Here is a 26245-nt window from a genome sequence, read left to right on the forward strand (position 1 = left end):
ATTGAGATCTCTCACCCTGCCTGGCTGTGTGGATAGGAGTATGAAGTGGAGGTGGGGGCCAACGGGCTGTTAATGCCATTTGGAAATACTTGCCTCGTGTAGATCCAGCCTTAATGTTTTTCTGACATCCTAGTGAAAGCAGACCCTGCACAAAGTGGATATCAGAGTTAATACTGTGAGGAGACAAAATAACGAGAATAGTTTTACCAAAGATAATGAAATACTGCATAATGTCTGCATTTTACCATTGATTTGAGTGCATTCTTAGAAAACTGAATGTAACAAAAACCCAGGACATTTTTGGAAATTGTATGCTCTCTAGCAAACTTTGTGTGAATTTTTATACAAGCACTGTTTTATGAGTTATATAAAATGTTATAAAAATAGAAAAAAATATGGTCTTTGTAACCTCTTGTTTTCTTAAGGCCCACGTCTCTCAGAACCTGTGTTGGTCTCCTTGTCTCCATGTGGCCTCCTTAGCCCCTCCCACGGGAGGACAGGAACCGGGGTGGGGGTGGGGGGGTGTCTCATGTCTCAGCCTCTCGGGCTTCCACGCCCGGGGTGTCCGGGGCACAGCTCACAGGATTTCACTTGGCTACAGCTGAATGACCGAGAAGTCACCAAATAAATCCTAGCCCTCTTCTACACAAACCACTTCCTGGCCACATGGCGGGAGGTGCATTTGCCTTTTCATACCTTTCCTGGTCGCGCGCCAGCCCGGCCCTGCTACTAAGCCGGCAGAGCTTCATTTCACTCTTTTTTTTTTTCTCACTTTGGATCAAATGGGATTTAGTTCCTCCAAGCTAACATATTATTAACTGATGATAAAAGGATACATGTTTTTTCTTACCTCTTCTCTTCGGCTAAGCATAAATTCTTTCATATTCATAGTAAAAATATTATCTCAAGCTGTCGGAGGAACATTGTTTTTGGCCAAAGGTCACAAAGATAAGAACTTGTGGCGTGGGACTCGAACACTTTCCCCCGTGACCCTTTGCTTCGGTGTGAATCCTGACACTTCTGTGTGTAAGCCTTGTCGGCAGGTTAGGGCTGGTCAGGGGCTGGAGTAACAAGTTTAAGCAAGACTTGAACAAGACGAAATTCTTTAATTCTGGCTGTAGGTATGTTTGTTTTCTACCCAAAAAGAAAAGTCACAGAAATTCAATATATGGGAGCTTACTTATAAAATCCAGTTCTCGGAGATAAGAACTACACACTAAATTATCATGATCACGGGAATGGTGAAGTGCAATGGACTCTGAAGGAACTTCTAAATAAAGGTACCCCCCCCCCCCATGGCCAACAGTGAGAAAGGAATGAACACTCATTGCCTACTCGCTGTAACGGCACCTCATATCCACTGAGTACACGCCATGTGCCGGCCACACTGCTGAGAACTCGACCTGTGAGGTAAGTTCCATAATTATGCCTATTAAGAAAGGTATGGTATGGCCCTGAGTGGTGTATATACTATCTCATTTAATTCTCATAAAAACTCAAGTGTCTTGGGAACTATTATTATTTGTTTAGTGGTGAGGAAGCAGAGAGAAGTATGCTTCTTGCCCAAATTTGTGCAACTGGCAAACTGCGGTGTCAGGGTTTAAACCTGTTTATTTCTGCAACACCACACCATCCCGGGTGGTGAACATCCTCTGAGCCACAACACACAAAGATACAGATCCGAAAACAAGTGCAAGTCACTGGTGTCCTTTATCACCCACATCCTCTGAGCCCTGATTCGTCTGATCTTAGATGTGGGTGTGCTGGTATTTAGAATTGCTGTGTGTGAAATCACTGGCGATTGTGGATAGCCATGTCCTGGGACTAGTGAGCAAATCTGGGAAGAGTTTGTGAAAGTAACTGCCATGGATGGGATTCCCTGGGGGCAGAGCCTGAGACATTCCCGAGAGAATGGTTGTGGGCTTGTCCTCGGGAGAAGGGGCAGGAGGGACACAGCAGCGGCCAGGGAAGGCCAGGATCTAGGGCTCAGGTCTCCACTGCAGTCCAGCTCCATCCCCATACTGGAAAGCCCTAGAATATAGATTGTTTGGCAGAATTAGTCCCAGGTGAGGCAGAGGGGCTGGTTGGTCCTTGTCAGAGGTCTTCCCCAGGGAAAGGGGCAGCTCTCCTGGCAAGATGGCCAAGGGCTGAGCTCCAGAAGGGCCGCTGTGAGCGGTTAGCTGGCGCTCAGCAGCGAGGGAATCATGCTCTGGGAAAGGGGATCTGGTTAAGCCTCCATCAGCATCTGCTAGGGTCAGAACCACCAGAGGGCATGTTAGCCAGACCAGTGGGCCGTAGCCCCAGAGTCGGCTTCAGTAGGTCTGGACGGGGCCTAAGAATTTGCATTTCTAGTAAGTTCCCAGGTGATGTGGTCCATGGCCACACTCTGAGAACCACTGCACCAGTGACTTCACAAAACAGGCTGTGTGTTTTCTGTGAAGGCTTAGCACTTTTCCGAGTATTAGAAGTAGATCTCAGCTGAAAGAAATGGTTTCCCGTTGTGTTCAAATAAAACGGACTGCTTCTTAACCAGCAATAAACTAAATCTTAGCTTTTTAGGTCAGTGGGAAGAGGCAGGTTTGCAAGTGCTTATGCAGCAAGGCTTAGGAGCACTGGCCAAACGTGCCTTTTGCCAGAGCATTTCTGCAGGGGGAAGCCTGTTCACTGATTTTAAGGAGTAAGAATTCATTTGTTCTTCTAAATGGAGTTGGTAGTCCAGATGGCGAACTGTGTCCTTGACAGAGGTTGAAAGCATGTAATGCCACAGCTCATCCTTCCAGAAGCTCCTACAGTGTGACAGCTGTGTAGTCAGAAGTGACAATGGGTCCTTGAATTACAGGGAGTTCGGGTTTTTGTAAGCCCTCCCTTTTTCTGAGCCCAGTAATGGCTTAGGAATGTGCTAGGGACTTGACATACGTTATTTCATTTAATCCTCACAGAAACCCTGTTTCTATCCCCCATGTTACAGATGGGGTGCCTCTAGACTTTGAGTCACTTGGTCAAGGCCAGACAGCTGGCAGAGCGGGGGGTGCTAATGACCGGGCTGACTCCGAAGTCCATGCTCTTGATTTCAGTGCCGCCACTTCCGTGGCTGTGTGCAGTAAATTTCTCTGTCTGCCTAGTGCTCCCCTGCCGTTTACCTTGGGGTTTTGCTGACTGTCCAGTCTGAGCTTCTGGATCTGCCCGAGTGAGTGTTTGACTTGAGAAACCTTTCATTGCAGGAAACAGAACAAGGAATACAGTAAGGATCATCTCTGCCTCTAAAAGAAGTTCATTCATCCTGCAACAATGTATGTAATGCCTGTTGTCTCCCTGGGCACCGTTCCATGACCCTACCAAGTACCCAACTCATTAGTTGGTCAAGAGGCCTTGGAGAGCAGGCTCTGGTGGTGAACAACACAGAACCTAACAGCTCCTGCCTGACGCACGGGGGTAATAAGCAGACTGCGAAGCTGGGCTCCTTGGCTCCGCGCAGACAGCTGAGGCCACTGCAGATGGGACGGGGCTGGGCTCGGCCCGAGGCAGCCGCAGGCCCATAGCTTCCCGACGCTCCTGCTTCTCACAGACTAAAACGCTGCTTCTAAGATGCCGTGAACGCTGGCTGCGAGCTCCATAGCCTCGGTCTTCCTGGTGTCCGGTCCCTGCTATTCCTGACACCAGGTATTAAACCTAAGTCTCCTCCTTGGTGTGGACGTGCAGAAACCTCAGCTCGGGCGCAGTGCAGGCACGAGGGGGGCCGTGTTTCCACCTAGGGTAAGACCCCTGGTGACGGGCACCTTCTCTTCAGTTGCTTGAAAGCAGAGCTGGCTGCTATCCTTTCAGCCTCACCTTTTGTATCTCTGTCTCAGAATCAAGAGGTAAGGGTCTCCCCTACAATCCGAAAGAAAATTCTAGGCATTGCATGGGGAAGGAAGTATCTAATAGTAACCCCTCTGAGTGGGGCTCTAGAAATGGGTATTACCCAGTCCAGACGTCTAAGCAGAAATTGCCCATTGTAGACGCTTGCTGTTCTACCCTGACTGCAGTTTTGGGGGCTTCACTTACCTGCCTTGGGGAAGGTCTCCCCAGCTTTAAGAATACCGTCCCAGGAGGGGCGCCTGGGTGGTTCAGTCGGTTAAGCGTTCGACTCTGATTTTGGCTCAGGTCATGATCTCAGGGTCGTGAGATCGAGCCCCGCGCCAGGCTCCGTGCTGGGCGTGTAGTCTGCTTAAGGGTCTTTCTCTCCCCCTCTCCCTCTGTCCGCCCCCCACCTCTCCACACACTCTCTCTCTGAAAAAATAAAGTCCCAGGATAGAAGGCCCATTGGGTACAGTTGACATCTTTACAGAAGAATCAAGAATCGCATCGTGAGTGATCCATGTCCTCAAGACCTGTCAAAATCATACTTTGACCGGCCTGCTTCTGATCTGCCTGGTCCGTTAACCAATCATGAACAAAGAAACCCTTAAGCCCACAAGCAGGTCTTTGAGAGGAACAGGAAAGCGGCAGTCTCAGAAAGCTGCCTCCAATTTCAGAGCCTTCAGAGAAATTCCAAGGGACAGATTAGAGAGCAAGCGGCTACCAAAGGCAGAAGCAGCAGGTCGTGGGGCCTTTCCTGTGCAGGAAAAGAGAATTTACGAAGACTGCCTGGTAAAAGCAGCTGTATCTCTTTACACCTGTATTAGAGGGCAAAAGTGAGAAAGCTGGCTCACGCTGGGGCTGGCGGAGGCTATGTCCACAGGCGCTTTCCAGCGCAGCCCCGCTCAACTGCCCCGGTGATTAAGCCGCGTGTGCGCGGTGAGGGGAGCTGGGTGGAGCTGGGCGCATGCGCAGGCCAAATGGGGTGGACGCACTTCGGTATAATGCAGCAGGGAGAAGCAACGGATTAGAGGTGCCATGGATCCATGGATGGATCTGAACAACCATCGGGTGAAAAAAGTAAGATACAAAATGAAACCTATAGTAATGCCATTTACGAAATTTAAAATAGGTGCACAGAACAGAACACATTTTAGAAGAATGAATACAAACAAAAAGATACACATTAAACGCATTAGCATCGTTGGCTCAAGGATGGGAGGAGGTGACAGAAATACAGAACAAGAGAGGAGAAATAAATTCGAAAGAATAACTTCGGGGGTGGGTACTGGTGCTCAGGCATTCGCCAGTGGAAAACTTATGGGTGTGTATCCCCAATCCCACCCAAGGATGTGCTGGTAAAGGTTTAAGAAATGACTCTCCAAGGGAAAAATACTGATTTTTGGTGATTGCAATTTCCAAGGTGAAAATACTACCGTGAGTGATTTCAAGCTTCCTACGTGACGTTCTGAAAGCAGTTTGGGAGATGCACTCTCCCTGCTCTCCTGAGTCCACTCCACGGAGTTTCTAATTTCCTACATTACTCCCTGGAGACTGTCAGTAAGCTGACTGATAATGTGACAGTACCTTTTTGAAAGCCAAAATATGTGACCAAGATAAGGCAGAACTTTAGTAGTGTGTCATTTTACTTGCCAGATATACACTGCACCTGTTAGAAGGTTCATGGAACGTACACCACCACCCCAACCGAAATCTTTCTTTTTAGCTTCTTAGAAAATGCTAGTTAGGTTTCTGTCTCCCCAGTCATCACTGACCAAATAAACTATAACTTAAGAAATATCCCCCGAATGTCTACTTTCCTCTATAAAATGTTAAAAAGATAATGAAATGCTTGCCTAGCCATCGATATAATTTTCCAGGAAAGACAGTATATGCTATTTGGCAGAGAAATGCAATTAGCATCCTATTTCCTAGAGGAGAGCTATTTCTTTGAAAGAATTAACCATCATTACTGGTAAAAGGTCTAGATCAGTCTCTACCAAAATAGTTGTAACTTAAAAAAAGGAATCTTGTCATCCCAGTAGAGCAGAGTGTCTCAATCCCATCGCTACTGGCCTTTGGGGTCCGGTAACTTTGTTGTGGGGCATCCTGTACACTGTAGGAGGTTGAGAGGCATCCCTGGTCCCCATCCACTCAATGCCCCTAACCCCCGCTTCAAGTTGTGACAACCAAGATGTCTCTAGACTTTGCCAAATGTGAAATCACCCCCGGTTGAGAACCACTGCATTAGAAACATATACATCTTTAATCTTTTCCAGTTTTAATTTTCACTGAGGAGGTCTCACCACGGTGGCATTATAAAGCAACTGTTATTTGGGTCAAGTAATGAGTGTGTTGCAAGAGTTCCGTAAATCTTTTATGAATTGCTTTTGTTTCTGCTATTTCGTAACTATGTTCCAAGTCCCTGGCACTGTAGCCAACTAGGAGATCCGTTTTTGCCACGTCCCGTCACCAAACCAACATTCTCCAGCAGACGTTTTTTTCTTAGCTTGATTTTTTAAAACGGTCTGGTGTGAGCACCAAACACTACAGAGCAGCTAGGTGAGGTCCTGACTGCCAACAGAGCTTCAAAAAGCCTTTCAAGTGGCTTTTCCCGCTTCCTAGCTAGCAACACTCCTCTTACCTCATACAACACATTTTGATTTTCTCCTTCCTTTGAACACATGACAAGGTAAGGCAATTAGCATCCTGATCCCCATTTGACCAATGAGGAAGCTGAAGCTCAGAGAGACTGGGGTCAAACTAACCAAGGTAACCCAACTCACTAATGGCAAGACTGAGCCTAAAAACCAGGACCCCTGACACATCCCAAGGTCATGCTGCCACTCACCACACAAGGCTTCTTAGGCTTTCTACAACTTTCCAAAGAGAAGTCAAGAGAAGAGCGGGAGGGAGGAAGAGAGAGGGAGAGCAAGACAGAGGCAGAGGTAAAGGAAATGAGAAAAAGTAAAGACATTAGTCTCCTAAATTATAATTCATAACTCCTATTGAAATTAAACACATTGTTTTTACTGATAACTCAGTGGTAAAATAGAAACATTCCCTCTGTTGTTCTGCATATTATGTAGTATTTCTTCCTGAGAGCTTAAGCTTTCAAATAAAAATCGATTTTTTAGAGTCTTCTGAAATCCACGGTGTTAAAAGGCTTCCAGACTCATGGGCCCAGACATCCCCCTGCTTTGGGCCACAGAAGTCTCCCTTCACTGTCAGTTAACCTGAATTCTCAAGAATTCCTGGAGGGCAAATAGAAGGACCCAGACACAGCCAGTCATTCTTCCATGACACCATCTAATAGGTCTCTATTTGAGCTGACCCTTCTGTGCTAGGAAACTGTTCCTGGGAATCTACAAACCAGTTTATTTCTCCAGATGTCCTTTTCTTAGATGATGTATATTATGTGTCCTTTTTTAAAAAAATATTTTGAGAGCGAGCGAGAGAGCACGAACGGGAGGTGGGGGGAGGAGCGGACAAAGAGGGCAGGGAGCCCAATGCGGGGCTCGATCCCAGGACCCCGGGATCATGACCTGAGCCGAAGGCAGATGCTTCACCGACTGAGCCACCCAGACACCCCTGTATGTGTCCCTTCTAATACTGTATTTTTTTTAGGCTTTGTCCTTTTTATAACACTTTCTTGAGAATTAGAATAATTGGTCTCTGCCTCTTTGTTCTCTTCATTGATAAAATCTGTGTTTCCCCTAAAACCTACTACTAAAATCTCCTTTCACCTGAAAATTAAACTCTCAGCTTATTACCCTAAGCTGGGGCAGAGGTCATCACATTTTTTTCTGCAAAAGGTCAGACAGTAAATATTTTAGGTTCTGTGGGCTACCTAAGACCTCTGTCATATATTCCTTCCTTCTTTTAACAATGCTTTAAAAATGTAAAAACCATTCTTGAACACCATACGAAAAGCCTCTGGCTGCCTCAGTTTATCAACCCCTGCCCTAAACCATTCATTTTAATGGGCCCTAACTAACCCATTTGGAATGAGTTGGAGCAACTTCACTTATCCATACTTCCGAAGACAAACTGAAGGGAACTTAAGCTCACAAATCGGTAATTCAGAAGGGCTGGTGGAGAAAGGGGTCTCCCAATGGATATGAAGGGTGACCTTGACTTTACTTGGTTTTGCCATGAGAAACCTGAACCCAGAGAAGCTGGTCAACAGGGATAAAGTTGAAATGAAAGCACAAACAAGGCCAGTTTATTTTACAGACTCCCGAGGTAGTTAATGTGGGAAACAGCAGGCTCGGCATTAAAACCCTCTCTGAGGTTGGTTCATTCAGCACACATCTCATTCATGCTCACAGGCCAAAATGAGGTGAAAACGAACACAAATCAAGCCCTGGAGAGGAATCCAGGCCTCGGGCAGTGTCTCCAAGCTATGGACCCCAATTTCCATAAAACAGCTCAGCAGATTCCACTAAAGTAAGATAACTTTATTTTAATAAAAATGTCCTCTTTTGAAGCTGGCCCTTCCCCCCATCACTAGAAAGCAGTTTATATCAATAAAAAGCAATCCATTTATTTAGACATACTCTTTTTGGGCAACTTTAACTTTTTCCACCGGCGTAACACCACTCTGTACTTTTCACTTTCCGTTTTCTCCTCCAACACTTTTTTCAGGAGAACCCTCATCACTGTCTCTGTTTCTGCTTCTTTATCCTCTCCAATTAGAAGATCCAATATATCTCCCACTTTCACCTGAAAATTAAAAGAAAACTCAGCCTTCACTGCATTTTGGGAAACGCAGGCCAATGCAAATGTCCTTTTTTAAAATTTTTTTTTAGTAATCTTTACACCCACCGTGGGGCTCGAACTGAGATCAAGAGTTGCATGCTCCACTGACTGGGCCAGCCAGGTGCCCCGCAAATGTCCTTGCTGTGAGTTTTTATCAGGGGACCGTCATCACCCAGAGGGGCATGTGAAAAAAGGTAGTGATTCCTCTGAAGCCGTCCCTTATCCCTAGTGCCTCCAGGACAAAGGGCCTCACGCAGAGGAAGCCTCCAACACATGTGCCCAATACCATCAGACCTAGCCAGCTGGCTGCTTATGGGCAGCTCCGGTGTGCTGCGGCTCAACTACTCACCTCTACTAGGTGATTGAAGGAAACACACGGAGGGATTTGTTTTGGCAACAATGACAAGAGGCAAAGAAAGTGGGGCACAATCGTAGAGAATCTGTGCATAGTAATTATTGCCAGCACTGAGAAAACCATTTCCAGTGTAACTTTTCATTGATTTCTACCCAGATGAGCTATGTAATTGGGGATGGGACAGTCTGTTGAAAATTAGTCACTGTGGAATAATATTCAGCTGTACCTCTTAGAGAAATGGGAAACTTCTTTCCTAGCACTGATTAGCCCCAGTGATGCCACATCATCAAGATGGGACTCAACATACAAAGACGGAACGTCACAAAAAGGATCAGGTTGGATGCTGACTCAATGGGTTCAAAGGGCTGAGGTCAAACCCATTCTTGCCCAGGTGGGAGTCTTGGGCTGAGCAGTCCGGGGCATGTCACAGCAGTGTTGCCAGGGACAGCCCATGGCAGGCACCTGGTGCTGGCAGGTCGGGATTCCAGGGGCATCTGCCCAGTGACTCAGGACGGAGCTAAACGGACACAGGTGCCATAGACTTCTTCTACTAGAACACAAGCCAGGAGTGACTGGGGCCACGGACTCTAAGTGGGCACAGGTGGCCATTTAAAAGCCTACGGGAGGGTTTCTGTTTAAGAAGTATGGTGCCACTTTTACCTTGTTTTCTGATTAATGCTCTCTGAGGCAGTCCTAAATTCACGCTGTCCAAAACATCTGTACCTTAGCCGGGCAAGCTCCTATTTGTTTTCCCACCCATTCAAGGGCCCAATATTCAGTCCACAACATGGGAATACACATGTCCGCCACCAGGCCTACTGGTCAACCCGGGCGGCCTAGAGCGGCTACATGTGAAACACACAGCGCAGACTGTAAACCGTTAACCTTCTCCCCTCTGGGCTGAGAAGCAAAAAGGCGCACACCACAAGGAGGCATGAAGACTGCTTCTCCCCTGGATCTGGAGGATGGGCTGACCGAGGCATCATCTAGGCGGGGCTGTCCTCCCGTAGTTCTCATGAGTTCAATTAAAAAAAAAGAAAAAAGACCATTTGGCCTAACTGTGTGGACATTTAAAATCAATGTCCAGAAATACAAGGTTTCAGAACATTTTGAATGCCTTTGCATTTTTCAGCATGACTTTATTAAAATTCACTTTTTATTAAGTAACATATGCATGTGATACAAAACATAAAAGGCATAAAAGGATACACAGAGAAAAAGGCCACGCGTCTGGTGTATCCCTTCACAGACCTACTGTGTGTAGTATGTGTGTGCGGCTGAGCAGCGGGTCCCTTTGGTAGCTCACTTCTAAGGCAGAGACTAAGAAGGAATGTCTCTCCTTTAGCCAGTCAATCCCAGGGAGCGGGGAGTTTAGGAAGCTTCAGTCCCATACCGGGGCTCTACGCAGCCTGTGTGTAAGTCAGCAGGGACCCAGCCCCTCCTACACCCGGTCCGCAGCTTACAGAGAAGCTCTGCTGCGCCACAGGCGGCCCGGGTCACCACCGAAGCACCACGACCCCACCCGACCCTTCAGGGCCGGCAGCCCGCCGCAGCCCCGGAAGCGGAGGTGTCCTTTATTCGCTGCAAGGGCCTGTCCTTTCTCATGTAGGAGACGGCACAGCACACACAAAGCAAAACTGGCTGGGATTACGGGCTGTTCCAAATATCTACATTTCAAATCTCCCCTCAGCTGCCGTTACTATGGCTACAGGCCTCCTAGTAACAAGCCAGTCGAGTGTTAACACTGGCCCCTTCCTTTGCTGACCCTCAGGAGAAATCTGGAAGGCAGCCGAGAGAACAGAACACCCAAGGCAGAATGAAGCAGCAGCAATTAGACTGTAGTTAACAATATCTCAAAGCAGAGGAGGGAGAATACACTTGTGTTTGTAAATGAGGCCCTGGCACAGAGGCGTGGTGCGCCCAGAGCAGGTCCTGTCTTAGGAACACTGCGGCTGCGGAGAGGGGGCAGGGCCACAAGCAGGAAAAAGCAATTATGGGACAAGAAGAGCCTGATCTCCAGATGCACGTGTGGAGCGCCTGATTTCCTGCAGCTCACAGAGCCACGAATGACACGCCGAACCTGCCGGGTCAGGTGTCATCACAGGCCGTGGACCTTGGGACTCGCAGCTGAGACAAGCACTGGGGAGTGCCCCCTCCTCCCGGCTGTTTAGCCATGAGAACCTGTAGGATCCCAGAGAGCAAGGTCTCTGAAGAAAGCCTGTGTTTACCCGGATCCATGGCCAACAGCTCACACCCTCCCTTGTCCCAGAGCAAAAGGATGTGGCTCAAGCCCTCCAACCCCAGGGGTGTTGTGAAATATGAAACAAGCTTCAAAGCCACCTACAAACGTGTGTCTAACTTCCCTGGACACTCAAAAAGACTGTCCTCACAGAGTGAGATTATGTCTGCCAAAGCCTCGTATGTCTGTGTCTTCCAAGCTTTTTTTTTTTTTAAGATTTTATTTACTCATGTGAGACAGAGAGGGCACGCAGCTGAGGAAGGGGGCGGGGCAGAGGGAGAAGCAGACTCCCCGCTGAGCTGGGGCGGGGGGGGGGGGGGCCCTCCATCCCGGGACCCTAGGATCATGACCTGAGCCAAAGGCACATGCTTGACCATCTGAGCCACCCAGGCGCCCCTCTTCCAAACTTTTTAAGAGTCTCTGTCATACACTTTTTTATTGTGCTTTGTTAACTTATACTATTATTGTTTTTCCAATTATGAAAGTGATCTATACTTATAAAAAATTCAGAAAAAGAATGAAGAAAATATAATCCATAATGCCCCAAAGATAAATACTAGTAATATTACTATTTTAATTCTTAAATGTATGTATATATGCAACTTATTTCTACAAAAATACACAATTTTAACTATATATATGATTTATTGTAACAACACTGGATACTGGAAATACATTTTCTTACACCTGATCTCTTTCACTTAACAATAGTATCGCTATGGGCCTGTTAGGAAACAGGGAGTCTCTTTTTTGATAGCTGTTCTGTGCAGAGCAGGGCATGCAGCAACAGAATCACACATCTGCTCAGGTAACAGCAGTCCAATGTAACCTCTACACAGACCAACTCTTTCTTCTTAGTCTCATTATTAGCTTTTCATGGGACTAATGACTTGGTTAACAGATTTTTGCCAAGTGTGATGGTGGCCTGTCTTAAAATTTTGAAGAAAAAGGAGGCTGCAAAAGAGCAAGTGGTTTGTGTGACTACGTTGGCTGGTGATTCTCACTGGCTTGAGCAGGGCCCTGGGGAACTGCAGAGAGGCCAACACCGACACGCACAAGGAGTCACTGATGACCCCTGAGGGCAAGTCGGAGCAGCACTGAGTACTGGCAGAGAAACAGACAAAAATATCTGCTGTCAGGGCGCCTGGGTGGCTCAGTCGTTAAGCGTCTGCCTTCGGCTCAGGTCATGATCCCAGGGTCCTGGGATTGAGCCCCGCATTGGGCTCCCTGCTTGGCGGGGAGCCTGCTTCTCCCTCTGCCTGATGCTCCCCCTGCTTGTGCTCTATCAAATCAATAATAAAAAAAAAATCTGCTGTCAGAATAGCTCACCGTTCTGCTTTTCTTCCATAATTTTTCCCCATTCAGCCTGAGTTCACCTTTGTAGAATGCATCTTCCACTTTGCTTTAAAAAAAAAAAGTCAAATGCTTTGAAATAGAAATATATTCAAAACAATTATACGTCTGAGAAAAACACCTGCCATTAATGCGTATTCTGACAGTGACCAGCCGCTCTACAAAACCACCATTCTGAGTGCGGGGAAAGTGGGAGTCAACTGCTCCCATCTGTGTCTGAAACAGCGAGATCAAGGGGCACTTCTCAACGATGCCGGACTGGGGCTGCAGTCTGCTGGACTCACCGGGTAGGTAAGCTTTGGGAGGGCCTGGGGCACCCCACCTGACTCCTGCAGCAGCCGCCTGCAAAGCGGGGGCTCCCGTAATTCATGACCACCAAAGGGTTCCGGGGTCCGAGAGGAAAACCAGGCACCAACATGTATGGTGAGGTCATTAAAAAATCCTCTGCGAGTCCGCACTGAGGTTGGGGAAACTGCAATCCAGCAGCTGCGGATCTCTCCATTCAATCACTGGGCAACTAGACCAGGAGAGGGTGCTGACAACAACAATCAGTGCGCTTTTCTCTTGCTGCTCTGACTCCAGGTGATTAACATTTGGGGTTCCGCTTATAAGAGCAGCAGCTACTTCTCTGGGGGAAGAGAGAGGCCCCCGTTTACAAATCTGACAGATTTTAGAGAACATTCAGTAAATTCCCACGAGGATGCCTATGGGTTTAGTCATCTTTATGAGTCCTTAAGCTTTATGGATTAAAAAATTAAACTATGCCATTAAATTATGTCATACAATATAAATTATACATGGAAATCTGAATATATTATCCATACCATGTTTCTTACCTTGCATGCAGTATGCACACAATGACTGCTAAAGGAATGAACGAACAATGAGGGTCACTATTCTTATATGTCTAGCAGAGAACAAGAATACTAAAGAAATCTTCAAAGTTCCACTTAACATCTCTATGCACTATATATGAGCACACAGTATTCTCTTCATAATAGCTAACATACAAATGTGTGTCAGGCACTGCTAAAATGCTTATTTTTTAATTTAAATTCAATTTAATTAACATAGAGTGTATTCTTAGTTTCAGAGGTAGAGTTCAGTGATTCATCAGTTGCATAACGCCCTCCTTCATGCCCACTGCCCAGTTACCCCATCCCCCCCACCTCCCCTCCAGCAACCCTCAGTTTCCTAGAGTTAAGAGTCTCTCATGGTTTGTCTCCCTCTCTGTTTTGTCTTATCTTTCCTTCCCTTCCCCCATGTTCATGTGTTTTGTTTCTTAAATTCCACAGACAAGTGAAATCATATGGTATTTGTCTTTCTCTGATTAACTTCGCTTAGCGTAATACCCTCTAGCTCCATCCACTAAGATGCTGTAGACAGAGGAGCACCAACTTCTAAAGTAGGTGCTATTTTACATTTTACAGATGAGAACACTGAAGCTTAGGGAATTCAAGGAACTTGCCCAGGCTCACACAGAGCACGAAGGGTCTCACTGTGGAGCCTGCATTCTTTACCACCACATTACACTGCTTCTGTTGCTTCTAAAAGGTACCTTCTTACCCTGTGGCATTGGTGAAACCCAGGCATGATTTCCTCTTGCCGTATACCTCTAACATGGTCATTAGTCTCCTCAAGAAGCTGGTATTAAATCGGTGGCTCATCCTAGAGTCGACTGTGTCTCAGAACCAGGGAAATCTGGCACATGGGATGTGCAGGCAGTCACCTGACTTGCTGGGGAGTCAGTGTTCTCATCTGCAGAAGGAAATACCTGAAACGGGTGACCAGGCAGGTCCTCTCCTATCTGGGCTTGCCCCTCACCACAAGATGGGCTGAGTGATGGGAACTACTACATTAAAATGACACAAAGACAAAGGATCTTGTAATAAAATGCACATCGTACTTACTTTCTCCCGACATCTAGGCCCGTCTTTAGGATAACATCATACCGAAAAGACTGCACTACTTTCTCCAGGTCTTTATAGTCTTTGACCACACTGGGGTCACCCTCGAGCTCCTCTTCCTGCTCACTCATCTCACGATCACTCTCATCATCAGAGTCCTCTTCATCCTCGGCTTTTTGCAGAGTCTTCTTAGTGGATTTTTTAGAGCTTATATTACTTTTAAGTCTTATGGAGAGTGGGAAAATATATTCTGGAGATATTAAAAGCCCTGGGAGTCTCAGTGAGAAAATGTTATGGAAAAATGTTTTACAATTTGATGTGTTTAACTGGGTACTAGAAAAATGTGAGTATCGATTCCAGGAAGCACAGAGTTTATACGAGGGTGTCCCTTGTAGCGCTCCCCAGAGTCCAATCCAGACATCTGGCTTTCTCAGAACACTGGCAGGCAATCTGACACCAGTCAGAGCCATGGCGCATATAACCTGAAACAGACAATAATTCCGTTTTATTTCACAAGCGCAGTGTCCTGGCATTCTTACAACACAAACCATTCATACCACGAACACTCTAGATCAGTGCTGTACTTATTCTCCCCTCCGAAAGACCATATTGGTCTGCACATTCTCAGGGCCATGCACTTTTCCATAGTGAGTCTTCTAGCTGTGCTTCCCTCATAGGGTGGTCAGGAGGGGGGACTAGATACTAAGATGTGTGAACACACCGGTTCTCCTCTTCTCCATCCCCCAAATTCACTTGGACACTGATTGCGACCAAAGAATATTAACAGTAGTTCTCAACGGTTTTAAAAAAAAAGATCTCATGGAGAGAAAGACTGTTTGTTGACATACGTCACATCCTTACAATACTGACTTTGCCAAGGAAGGACATCAAGTCATGACTTTATAAAACCCAGAGTGAATCTCTCGACTTTATTTCAACCCCCAGCCCCAGCAAATCAGAGCTAGCAATGAGCAGACAAAGCTGCATTTTACCTTCTTTTCCATCTTTCTCCTACTGTTTGAGGCATTAGCTAGCAGAGCAGGAAGGGGCCAGGAGACCCACAAACTAGGTAATTGTTTCCTGAGGCACTGAGGTGCTGACATGCCAGAGAGTAGTCAATTCCTAGGTTACCTCAAAGGCAGCAGAAACCATCTTATTATGATGGTAGCAAACCTTCCCAAGTACATCAAGATGGCTTTAGAGACCACGATTTAGTAATCTGAGAAGGCTGCCATATGGTCCATATCCTCATACCTTAAGTCTGCGAATGACTTTCCATGGTGCCAAGGCTATACTTTCAGACAGATTTCTTTGATGAGCGTTTCAATGATTTTTCCTGCCTACTTTCCATTCACCACAAAGCTGACAATGGCAATTACCTGTAAGCCCACTCAAAAGCACATAGCTAGCTACTTCCAAGTTATATTTGTTAACATTTTGGCTCTTATTTTTGTTGGCATGAACAAGGTAGACAACACAAGCTCAACTCTGTATCTCATTGCTCTTGGGACCCCAACCTGAGTCTGAACTGAGAAATAAAGCAGGCATAAATTAAGGGCTGTTTTTCAACACAACTATAATTTGAAATAATTTTTAAATGCTATAAAAACCACAGAGTGCTCTAAAATACTGACTGGAAACTATCTGAAGCACCTTAAAGAGAAATATTGAGAGAAATCATTTTTATACATATTCTACCTAATTTAATAGAGAATGAATAATAACCATGCATAGAAGAAAACCTTAACTTTTATAGAAGTAGGGATAAAGAAAGAAAATAGTATATTTCAGTTCCTAGACTTTGTATTTCATGGATCACTACAATCAAAAATTAAGGGGTGCCTGGCTGGCTCAGTTGGTGGAGCATGTGACTCGACCTCGGGTTATGGGTTCGAGCCCCACACTTGAGTGTAGAGATTACTTAAAAAATAAAATCTTAAAAAAAACCCCAAAAAACAAAAAACCGTGCACACAAAAAAAGGTACCTAATGGTGGACTTCTTGCCAAGATTTTTTTTTAAGCAGTAATTGCTGCTCTTATTACCATAATTTAAGAGAAAGAAGATTTCAATGATTATATGTGAAACATATTTTTGCAGTAGAAAATTTGAAAAGAATATAAAGAAAATTCAAACCACCCATATCCACTCTATGACAACCACTGTTAACATTTTAACATATATTCTCCATAGTGTAAAACTTGAAGAAAAGTAATTCTTTCATAAGCAGAGCTTTTCATACCTTCCCACCCACCCAAAACACACAGGAAGGTTAACCGTAAGTGGCCAGAGCTCTCTACTATCAGCCTCAGAAATTCTGTGTCGGTCCTAAGTTCTAGACTGAGTAGCATTTATCCAGGTGATGTCCAAGTTATGGGCCAAGACAGCCCTGGCTGAAATCACCACTTACTGTTGGGCCTAGACCAGATTAGTTAATAAGATGCTCTTGTAATACAGAAGATAAAGACTGGCATTAATGATGATAATTTGCGTATCTTTAGGTGTTTTTCAAATTGTAGGTCATGAGCCATTATAAAATTTGTACTTTTTAAGAACTAAAACTGGGGGTGCCTGGGTGGCTCAGTCGGTGAAGCATCTGCCTTAGAGTCTTCACAGGTCATGATTTCGGGGTCCTGGAATCGCTCCACCCCCCACTCTGTGTCATGTTCCCTGCTCAGTGGGCAGCCTGCTTCTCCCTCTCCCTCTGCTGCTCCCCTTGCTTGTACTATCTCATGCTTTCTCTCTTGCTCTCTGTCAAACAAATAAATTAAAAAAATATTTTTTAAAAAAGAACTAAAACTGAAGAGTACACATAGAAAATATTACAGTACATCACATACAGTAAGAGTAAATACTGCTTTATGAAACTTTCATTACAATACACATATGTAAGTATACATACACATACACTGGGTCACCACGGAAAATGTATTTACTAAAGATAACAGTAAAAAAAAAAGTTAGAAAACACTGGCCTAAGTGACTTGAGCAAAGTTTGTTTTGCTATCAGGTATAATGCCAAAGGCTGTATGCATGCCTGAGAGCTGAGAACCTGGCTGCACATTCCCCCCAATTAACAATACTCCCAGAGCCGTATGTGTGTGCAGAGATGAAAAGGGCAGCCTCTCAGGGATAACTTTATACAGGGCCCTCATTTTACAGATGAGCACAAATGAGACTTGGAGCAATTTAACAATCTGCTAGGTCATACAGCTAGTAAATAACACAGCCAGGATTCCAATGACAAGTCTTCTTAACGCTCATTGTTTACTATGGGTCAGGCCCCGCTCTACCTATTAATTCATTTATTCCTTTCAACCAGCCCATCTCAGTGACACGGTCACATAAATACTAAGTGGATTCAAACCTAGGCTCCCTGGCTAAGTCAAGGCTCTTTAGCACCATGCTGAACTGTCCATCAGTCTTCTGACTCCAAGTCCACTGTTCTTTCTACTACCCCATGAAATTTATGTCTCATTTTCTCTTGAACAAAAACCAACTTTCACCAACTGCAATACCAGAGAGAATGGATAGTTTCAGGAGCAGAGGAGTAGGAAGAACTGTTGGCCTGACTTAGAAGAAATCCAAAGAGGAGACATCCTGGGGGAGGGAAGTCCTATCTGTCAGTCTCTGGACTCCCACATTCCCCCCCGCCATTTCCTGCCATTATAGCACACTGTTACCTTTTATGAGGAATGCCTGGATATGATGGTGCTCTTTGTATATATCACAAATACATTACATTTACCTACACTAGGAAACTTTTATTAGCACAGGATAACTATTAAAATAATACTCATAGAAAAACAATTAACATAGCCAAAATGTCAAGCCAAGCATTACCTTTGTGTTTATTAGCTACTCCCTCTTTGTGATCTGCTTCACTCTCTAGCAAACGCTGGTACGTGCTGAAGTTTAGATAAAATTTATGAACATAAAATTGAGAAAACACGTTAACCTAATTTTTGCTGGAGAGGATGACCATTTGTAGCAGTGGGCACCAGGGCCACGGGGTAGAGTCTGAGAACCCAAGTTCTACCACAGAGCTTTCAAACTGGTGGGAGGAGAGGGCTAACCAGGCCCCAACCCCTCTTCGACTAGAACAGCAGTGCTGGAAAATACTGGGTTTCCTTATATTCCACCTGAAGAAAGGATTCTACCACTGGAAAGAAAAGTGTCTGTCCTTTTAGCATGGCTTCTCCATCTTCCAGGCTCCACACAAGACGCACTCTCCCTCTCTGCCCTCCCCTGCCCTTTCCCAAACTCATGTTGCGCCAATACTGTGTCTTCCGTACTATTATCTCCCAAACTCTAAGGGTAGTGACAGGGCAGGAACCGTGCCTTATTCCTCATTCCCATCCCCAATCAGCTCGGCACACACAAAAAACCAGTGAATACTTGCAAATTCATTTTCCAGAAATGAAGGGAGCATCCTACCCATTACCACATCCACCCCTCATGCACTCATTTGCCTGCATATGCCAAATAGCCAGATAGACTAGGCCTGCTTATAAAGCAAACAGTTCTTGTCCTCAAGAAACTGCTATTCAAGTGGAATGTGGGCAGGTAAACTGGCTGTCAGAGAACTTGAGTGAAAGCCCAGGTCCAACGGAGGCTGGACCCTGCACAGACTAAAGCTGGAGCAGGGATGCCGGAGAAGAGTTCTAATGGCAAAGGTGGCCTGACACAGAACTTTGGGGGAAACAGCAAGTTACAACTATAATTTTTCACTTTCTAATGGACCACTCTCATTAGCATGCTGTTATTTCTCTCACTGAATAACCAACCAGCCTTCTCTTAATCCCACTAGCCCCCAGCTACAGCTTCTCTTGTTCCTCTTTACAACAAAACTCCTCAAAAAGGGTTGTCTATACTCTCCTTAATGCCTCTCATTTTCTAAATCCAAAAGATCATTTGTTAGTCCTCAACTCGTTTGACTTCTCAGCAGCATCTGAGACAACTGATCACTCCCCTCTTCTTCACTTGGCTTCCAGGACACCTTCCTCTTGGTTTTCCTCCCACCTTACCCGCTGTTTCTTCCCTTCTCCCAGACGTCTTAATGTTGGAGGTCCCCAGGGCTCAATTTTTGGCCTGCTTCTCTTCTACATTTACTTTATCCAGCTCAGCTCTATCGGTCAGCTTTGACAAATGCGTATTAAGACACCAAACACTTCCATGGCTTTAAATACTGCCTACATGCCAACTACTCCCCAAGCTATATCCCCATTCCAGACCTTTCTCCCAAATTCCAGACATGTAGATCTGTGCAGAGGAGTTAATATAGCAGGCTTGAGTCTATCCTTAGAAAGGCCTGCTTGCAAGGTGGACCTTTGGCTGGCATCTGGAAACTTGGATTTCAGGATTCTCACCATTCTCAGAATTGACAGGAGTTGCTCACTGGGTCTAAACTGTTTGTACAATTTCTTATGCTGAGTACCTGCTTTCCTTCTGGGAGTCTTGAATTTTGGTATATGCTAGGCAGACAGTGCCCATGTGACTAAAGCCAATCAACACCCTGGGCAGAGGTTCTAATGAGCGTCCGATAGACAAAATTTCACATATGTTGTCACAATTTGTTGCTGGGGACTTAAGCATGTCCTATGTGAGCCCACTGGGAGAGGACTCTTGGAAGACCACCTGGTTTCCTGCATACTTTGTCCTATGAGTCTTCTCCCTTTGCTGACTGTGCTATCTTTGCTGTGATAAATCATAGCCATGAGCCAGAGCCAAGTCCTGTTGAATCTCCCTAGGCAATCAATGCACCTAGGGGCGGTCTTGGCGACCCCTGACACAATATCCAAATGCCTGATATCTCCACTTAGGTGTGTAACAGGTACTTCAAGCCTTATTGGTCCCAAAACAAACTCCTGACATGTCCCCAACCCTAAATCTGTTCCAACTGTAGCCTTCCCCATCTCAGCGAATGATAACTCCACCCCTGTAGGTGCTGAGAACAAAAGTTTCTAGTCATTCTGGACTCCCCCTCATACCCATATCCAATATCAGGAAATTATGTTGGCTGTATCTTCAAAACATGTCCAGTATCCCATCACTTCTCACCACTTCCATTGCTACCACAGATTTAAACCATCATGACAGATGATGATAGCAATACTACAAAGGCTCCATTAGAGTCTATTTTCCACATAGCAGTGATTCTTTCAAAAAGTAATTTATACTGTATCACTCCTACAAAAGCACTGAGAAAAGGTTAGAGGCTGTATGTGATCTGGTCTCCCCAATCCCCCATCTCTTGCGACTCTCAACCTCTGCTCTCTCAGGTCCAGCCACGCTGGCTTTCCTGATGCTCCTCACATACAACAGGAACATTTCTGGGTAAGGTCTTTGTTCCAGCTGCACCTAGAAATCTCTCCTCCCAGGTAATTGCACAGATAAATCATTTTCTTCAACTCTGAACTCAAATGTCACCTCAATGCTGTGCACTCATCCCAATTTTATTTAATAAGCATCTTGCCCTCCCAATCTCCCCTTACTCTGCTCTACTTTTTTCCTCCATAGCACTTCTAACCTACCAATTTACCGGGTTTTTCTTTTTCTTTTTTTGGATTGTCTCCCCTAACAGAATATAAACTCCACAAGGGTAGAAATCTTCACCTGAATTTGTTTCCCTCTGCTGAATCCCAACTGCCAAGAACAGTGCGTGGCACACGGGGAGTGCTTAATAAGCCACTGTGCAATGAAAGTAGATCAAGAGAAATGGGGCATCAGAATGAATCCAGAAAAGAAGCCACAAAGTTTGGGGCTGGATCGAAGGGCAAAAGGCTAGATCTCCAAAGGCCTTGCTTATCAAAGTCTGGACTTGACCCAGAAAGGATGTGAATCACAGAAAGATTTTAAGCAGGGAAGTGACCTGACAGAAGTGCGTTTTAAAAGAGTTCTTTGCCAATGGTGTGGACGTGAGCAGTGGAGATGAAAACTGCAGGAAGCCCAGAGGTTTATGGTGAGATCTTCAGAATAGATAAGGTATGTGAACGAGCCGAAGCCTGTAAGCAAAGCAACGTCTGGAATAGAGGCAACGCTGCCCTTGACCTGCGGGACACTGGGAATCGCTCCACGTTCGTGAACCTGTTCACTATTCGGTTAGGGAGAACCTGGTATAACTGCTTTGCCGTCTACTGCAACTGAAAATCGTCCCTTCTGGAGACCTCTCAGGTTGACCGCGGAAACAGCGTCGGCTTCCCCGACATACTTCCCACCCCCGCGAGCTGCGCACCTTCCCAGGTCTTCAAGGTCAAAGGAAACTGGACACCTGTGTCCTCGAGCTCCGGGTCTGTGCTTGGAGCCAGCAGTAGCGGCCGGGCCCAAGGGCGACTGCCACGGCGCACCGGATCCCCACGTCCTCTGCAGCCCCCGGGTCCACAGGGCGTCCAGAGGCTGGCCGGGCCGAGGCAAGACGCGGGAGATTCACGCGGAGTCCTGGCAGGAGCGCAGGCAGGGCAGAGGCGCTCGTCGCGCCCCTGCTTCACGAATGCGCGCCGGGAAGCAACAGAGTGGGCTCCGGCCGGGGACACAACACGCCCGACAGGGGCGCAGTTACTTGCACGTCACGGCCGCTCCTCCCTCCCTCCCTCGGGCCCTCCCGGCGGCCCTGCAGCCCCGGGCCTCCAGGCCCCGCCCCGCCATGCCCCGCCCCGCCATGCCCCGCCCCTTCCGTCAGCGCCGCCGCGGCGAGAGCGGGCCGGGCGGGGCTCACGGGCGCGGCGGCGGCGGCGCAGCGACCCCTGCTGGAGATGGCGCTTCGGAGGACTGCTCAGAGGACAGGCCCCAGCCGATTCGAGCCCGGAAGCCGAAGCCGTGTTTCCACGTGGCTGAAGAGAGCTTATCTTCATGCAGTGTCCTTGGATTTTCTGGGGTCACAAACCCTTTTGAACATCTTTGAGAGTTATAACGTTGCCTCCATAAAAATGTACATACCTGCCAGAACTTACTAATAAAATAAGGTAAGTTCACAACATCTTTTCAAGAATAAATTGATTAAAAGGTAACTGGGTCATAACTTTCATGCAGTAGCTGATTAGATGGCCAAATAAAAAAGTCTGAAAAGGGCGCCTGGGTGGCTCAGTTGGTTAAAAGACTGCCTTCGGCTCAGGTCATGATCCTGGAGTCCCTGGATCGAGTCCCGCATCGGGCTCCCTGCTCGGCAGGGAGTCTGCTTCTCCCTCTGACCCTCCTCCCTCTCATGCTCTGTCTCTCATTCTCTCTCTCTCTCAAATAAATAAATAAAATCTTTAAAAAAAAAAAAGTCTGAAAAGACTGCTTAGCCATGGACCTTGTGGAAACAAACCCTTTTGCGACGTAAAAAGATAAACCAGAAACCAAAGAAAGAACTTCCAAGGGACAACCTGTTTTATACATATCCACATTAATGCTTATGGGGATACATGCTCTGTTAAATTAAAAATAGCGATACCCCCCTCCGTTATCAGAGCATCCTCCCTTCTCTTTCTCGTCCTCACCAGCTCTAAGTCTCCTACACATTATTTTCCGCTGCTTCCTAATTGCTTCACACAGTGGCTATTTGGTTGCATTCAAACAATAAGAAAGAGGGGTTACAAATTGTTTCAAATGTTGAAATGATACAACTTCGTACAACTGTCAACTTAGTTTATACTGTTGACATTTTGGGTGATATACAGTTGCATTTACTTTCGGAGAAGATTACAGATAAATTGTTAAATCTGCCAGTAATAGGGGTTTATCAGTATTATTATAAACTTACAAAATTACTGTATAATTGTGCATGATTACAGGAGGAGATAAAAGAATACAATGAAAATGGGTTACACAGACCCAACTTGGTCACTGGCCTTTAAAAAAAGAGACATTTCATTAGATGAATCAAGTTAGTTTTTAACTTAAAATGCTAATTAATATTAAAAACTGCTGTGAGATTAACAAGTAGTATGTGGGGGGGTAGGGGGTACATATATTTGTGATTTGTAATTTTTTTCTTGGGCGCCTGGCTGGCTCAGTTGGTAGGGCATGTGACTCTGGATCTCAGGGTCAGGTGTTCAAGCCCCATGTTGTGTGTGGAGCCCACTTACAAAAGAAGAAAAGAAAGAAACATCCCATTCTTTTTTCCCCTGGGCAGGTGGTCCTGGCTGTAGTGTGTTTTGGGGGTTGTAGTTTTCACAAATTCAGACCACCTAGTGGACCAAATTCCCATTTCAGTCAACAGGGCTATGCTACTTCAGGTCACAAGATGAGAATTTTAATTTAGCTCAAATAATTAATCTTATGTAAAGAGATGAGTAAATCAGATGGTGCCTTTGGTTGGGGCCTGTAGATAAATTTAAAGTTATTTTTTTAATGCAGGAGGAGCAGCTTCACTGTCCGTACTCTCAACATTGTTACAGGCTGGATTTTATTTTCTTATATTTCCTCTTACAACTTATTTACTGCTTCTTTCTTTTTTTTTTATTAAAATATTTTATTTATTTACTTGGAAGAGAGAAAGAGCGAGAGCACAGAGGGAGAGGGAGAAGCAGGCTTCCCGCTGAGCAGGGAGCCCAATGTGGGGCTGATCCCAGGACTCTGGGATCATGACCTGAGCCGAAGGCAGACGCTTAACCGACTGAGCCACTCAGGCGCCCCTGCTTATTTATTTCTTTGTTTAAGTGGAGAAAAATTACCTGGAGAAGAAAGTTCCTTTCCACTGTCTCACCTTGCTTATCCCAAACCTCAAGGTTAGCTAATCACCAAAAATATTTTAAGAACAATCCATTACAAAGCCCCATCCCTCCACTCTGCACCCCATCTCCTCTCACCTTCTCAAGGAGCTTATTCTTTTGGCTCTGCTCTTTCCTGAATCATCAATTTTTTGCACTCTTCAGGATCATTCCTGCCCACACACAAACAATACAAGCAAGTAACAAGTTCTAGTTATCTCACACAAATGAGATATATGAGAGATTATTTAATTTTAAAAAATTGAATAGATATAATGTGATACTTTCTTCAGTTCACTTTATTTTTGAGATTCATTCCATTTCTTTTTTTTTTAAAGATTTTATTTATTTATTTCACAGAGAGAGAGAGAGACAGCAAGAGAGGGAACACAAGCAGGGAGAGTGGGAGAGGGAGAAGCAGGCTTCCCGCTGAGCAGGGAGCCCGATGCAGGGCTCGATCCCAGGACCCTGGGATCATGACCTGAGCCGAAGGCAGATGCTTAACCGACTGAGCCGCCCAGGCGCCCCAGATTCATTCCATTTCATTCATTCCATAAACATTCCATGTTTATACATACCTTTGGGCTTCTTCATGCAATTCATATATAAATTATTCCCAGTTTATTTGTTTCCTTCCTGAAGAACAATTAGGTTTTGTCAAACATTGCAGTGGTGGGCACTTATGGGGGTATCACTGTGTGTGAAAGTATCTCTAGGGTGTTTACTTAGAATAGGAATCTCCGGGACCCAGCATGTTTTTCTTCAATCTTACTAAAAATGGCCCCCCCCCATTCTCAATAGGTCTCAATAGATTTTTATTTTTAAAGATTTTATGTATTTATTTAAGAGAGAGAGAGAGAGAGAGAGCACAAGCAGGGGGAGCAGCAGAGGGGGAGGGAGAAGCAGACTCCCCGCTGAGCAGGGAGCCCGATGGGGGACTTGATCCGAGGACCCCGGAATCATGACCTGAGCCAAAGGCAGACGCTCAACCAACTGAGCCACCCAGGCGCCCTGTCATCAGATTTTTAAATAGTGTCAGTCCTATGGATGGAGAATGGCACCTTGTTTTAACTTGTAAACTTTCCCTGATTGGTATAAAGATTGAGTATCTTTTCGTATAGTTGTTGATCATTCAGATTTTCTCTTCTTTGATTTGCCAGTTTATACCCTTGCCCACTTTTCTGTGTAGTTTCCTTTTCCATTCACTTGCCTTCCTGGTGAAGGTAAACACAAGCACCACCAGAACTCTAGGAACTCACTGCATGCATCATGCACAAGACCTGCAACAGAAATGGCTCCCATGGAGTTCAGCCGTGTAGTGATCCTGGTAACCGTGCTCCTGATTTGGGTTTATGAGGCCCTTGCTTAGTTGCTTTCTTTCTTTCTTTTTTTGGAATGGACTATTTTTTTAAAATTTATTTATTTATTTATTTGAGAGAGAGAGTGAGTGCTCATGAAAGAGAGTGGGGGGAGGGGCAGAAGGAGAAGCAGACTACCTGCTGAGCAGGGAGCCCAATGTGGGGCTCCATCCCAGGACCCTGGAATCATGACCTGAGCCCAAGGCAGACGCTTAACCGACTGAGCCACCCAGGTGCCCCTGCCAGTATTTTTTTTTTTTTTAAGATTTTATTTATTTATCTGAGAGAGAGAATGGGAGAGAGAGAGAGCATGAAAGGGGGGAGGGTCAGAGGGAGAAGCAGACTCCCCGCTGAGCGGGGAGCCCGATGCGGGACTCAATCCCAGGACTCCAGAATCATGACCTGAGCCGAAGGCAGTTGCTTAACCAACTGAGCCACCCAGGCGGCCAGTATTTTTTTTTAGCTGAAGTACAGTTGATACACGTGCTACCCTAATTTCAGGTGTATAATATAGTGATTCAACTTCTCTATACGTTATGCTGTGCTCCCCACAAGTGTGCCTACCATCCGTCACCATACAACACTGTCACGATACCATTGACTATATGCTGTGTGCTGTACATTCCATCTCCTTGACTTACTCATCCCATAACTGGAGGCCTGTACCTCCCACTCCCTTTCACCCCTTTACCATAATTTATTTTTATTCTTCTGTTGATGGACTATGGCTACTTTTCTGATTTTTTGT

The 26245-nt window shown here is 45.7% G+C and overlaps 1 protein-coding gene and 1 long non-coding RNA gene across 3 annotated transcripts in view; one reads left to right on the forward strand and one right to left on the reverse strand.

Annotated features, from left to right (window-relative positions):
* Positions 1–8276: 8276 nt before the first annotated feature.
* Positions 8277–22057, reverse strand: MTRES1 (mitochondrial transcription rescue factor 1). 2 transcript variants are annotated; one of them, XM_078054922.1, is made up of 4 exons: positions 21721–22057; positions 14456–14934; positions 12522–12594; positions 8277–8562 (listed from the first exon to the last, which is right to left on the reverse strand). In XM_078054922.1, exons 2-4 carry the CDS (start codon positions 14920–14922, stop codon positions 8383–8385), a joined length of 720 nt encoding a protein of 239 aa, XP_077911048.1. In that variant the 5' UTR covers positions 14923–14934; positions 21721–22057; the 3' UTR covers positions 8277–8382. The 2 variants fall into 2 exon arrangements, with proteins under 2 accessions (XP_077911048.1, XP_035955793.1); XM_036099900.2 differs by having other exon boundaries at positions 21685–22055.
* Positions 22058–22220: 163 nt separating this feature from the next.
* LOC118540639 (uncharacterized) overlaps positions 22221–26245 on the forward strand; it is a 30214-nt gene continuing 26189 nt past the window's right edge. Inside the window, exon 1 of the long non-coding RNA XR_013440911.1 lies at positions 22221–22411. This is a non-coding gene — a long non-coding RNA (uncharacterized LOC118540639). The remainder of the gene's footprint in view (positions 22412–26245) is intronic.

The sequence above is a fragment of the Halichoerus grypus genome, chromosome 9, assembly GCF_964656455.1.
Source record: "Halichoerus grypus chromosome 9, mHalGry1.hap1.1, whole genome shotgun sequence".
Lineage (NCBI taxonomy): Eukaryota > Metazoa > Chordata > Mammalia > Carnivora > Phocidae > Halichoerus > Halichoerus grypus.

Coding starts and splice junctions, on each gene's coding strand:
- MTRES1 (XM_078054922.1), bottom strand. CDS start 14,922: ATGGCTCTGACTGGTGTCAGATTGCCTGCCAGTGTTCTGAGAAAGCCA. Junction 12,595..14,455: donor GGCCTAGATGTCGGGAGAAA/GTAAGTACGATG, acceptor TTTTTTTTAAAG/CAAAGTGGAAGATGCATTCT. Junction 8,563..12,521: donor TATGGAAGAAAAGCAGAACG/GTGAGCTATTCT, acceptor TTTAATTTTCAG/GTGAAAGTGGGAGATATATT.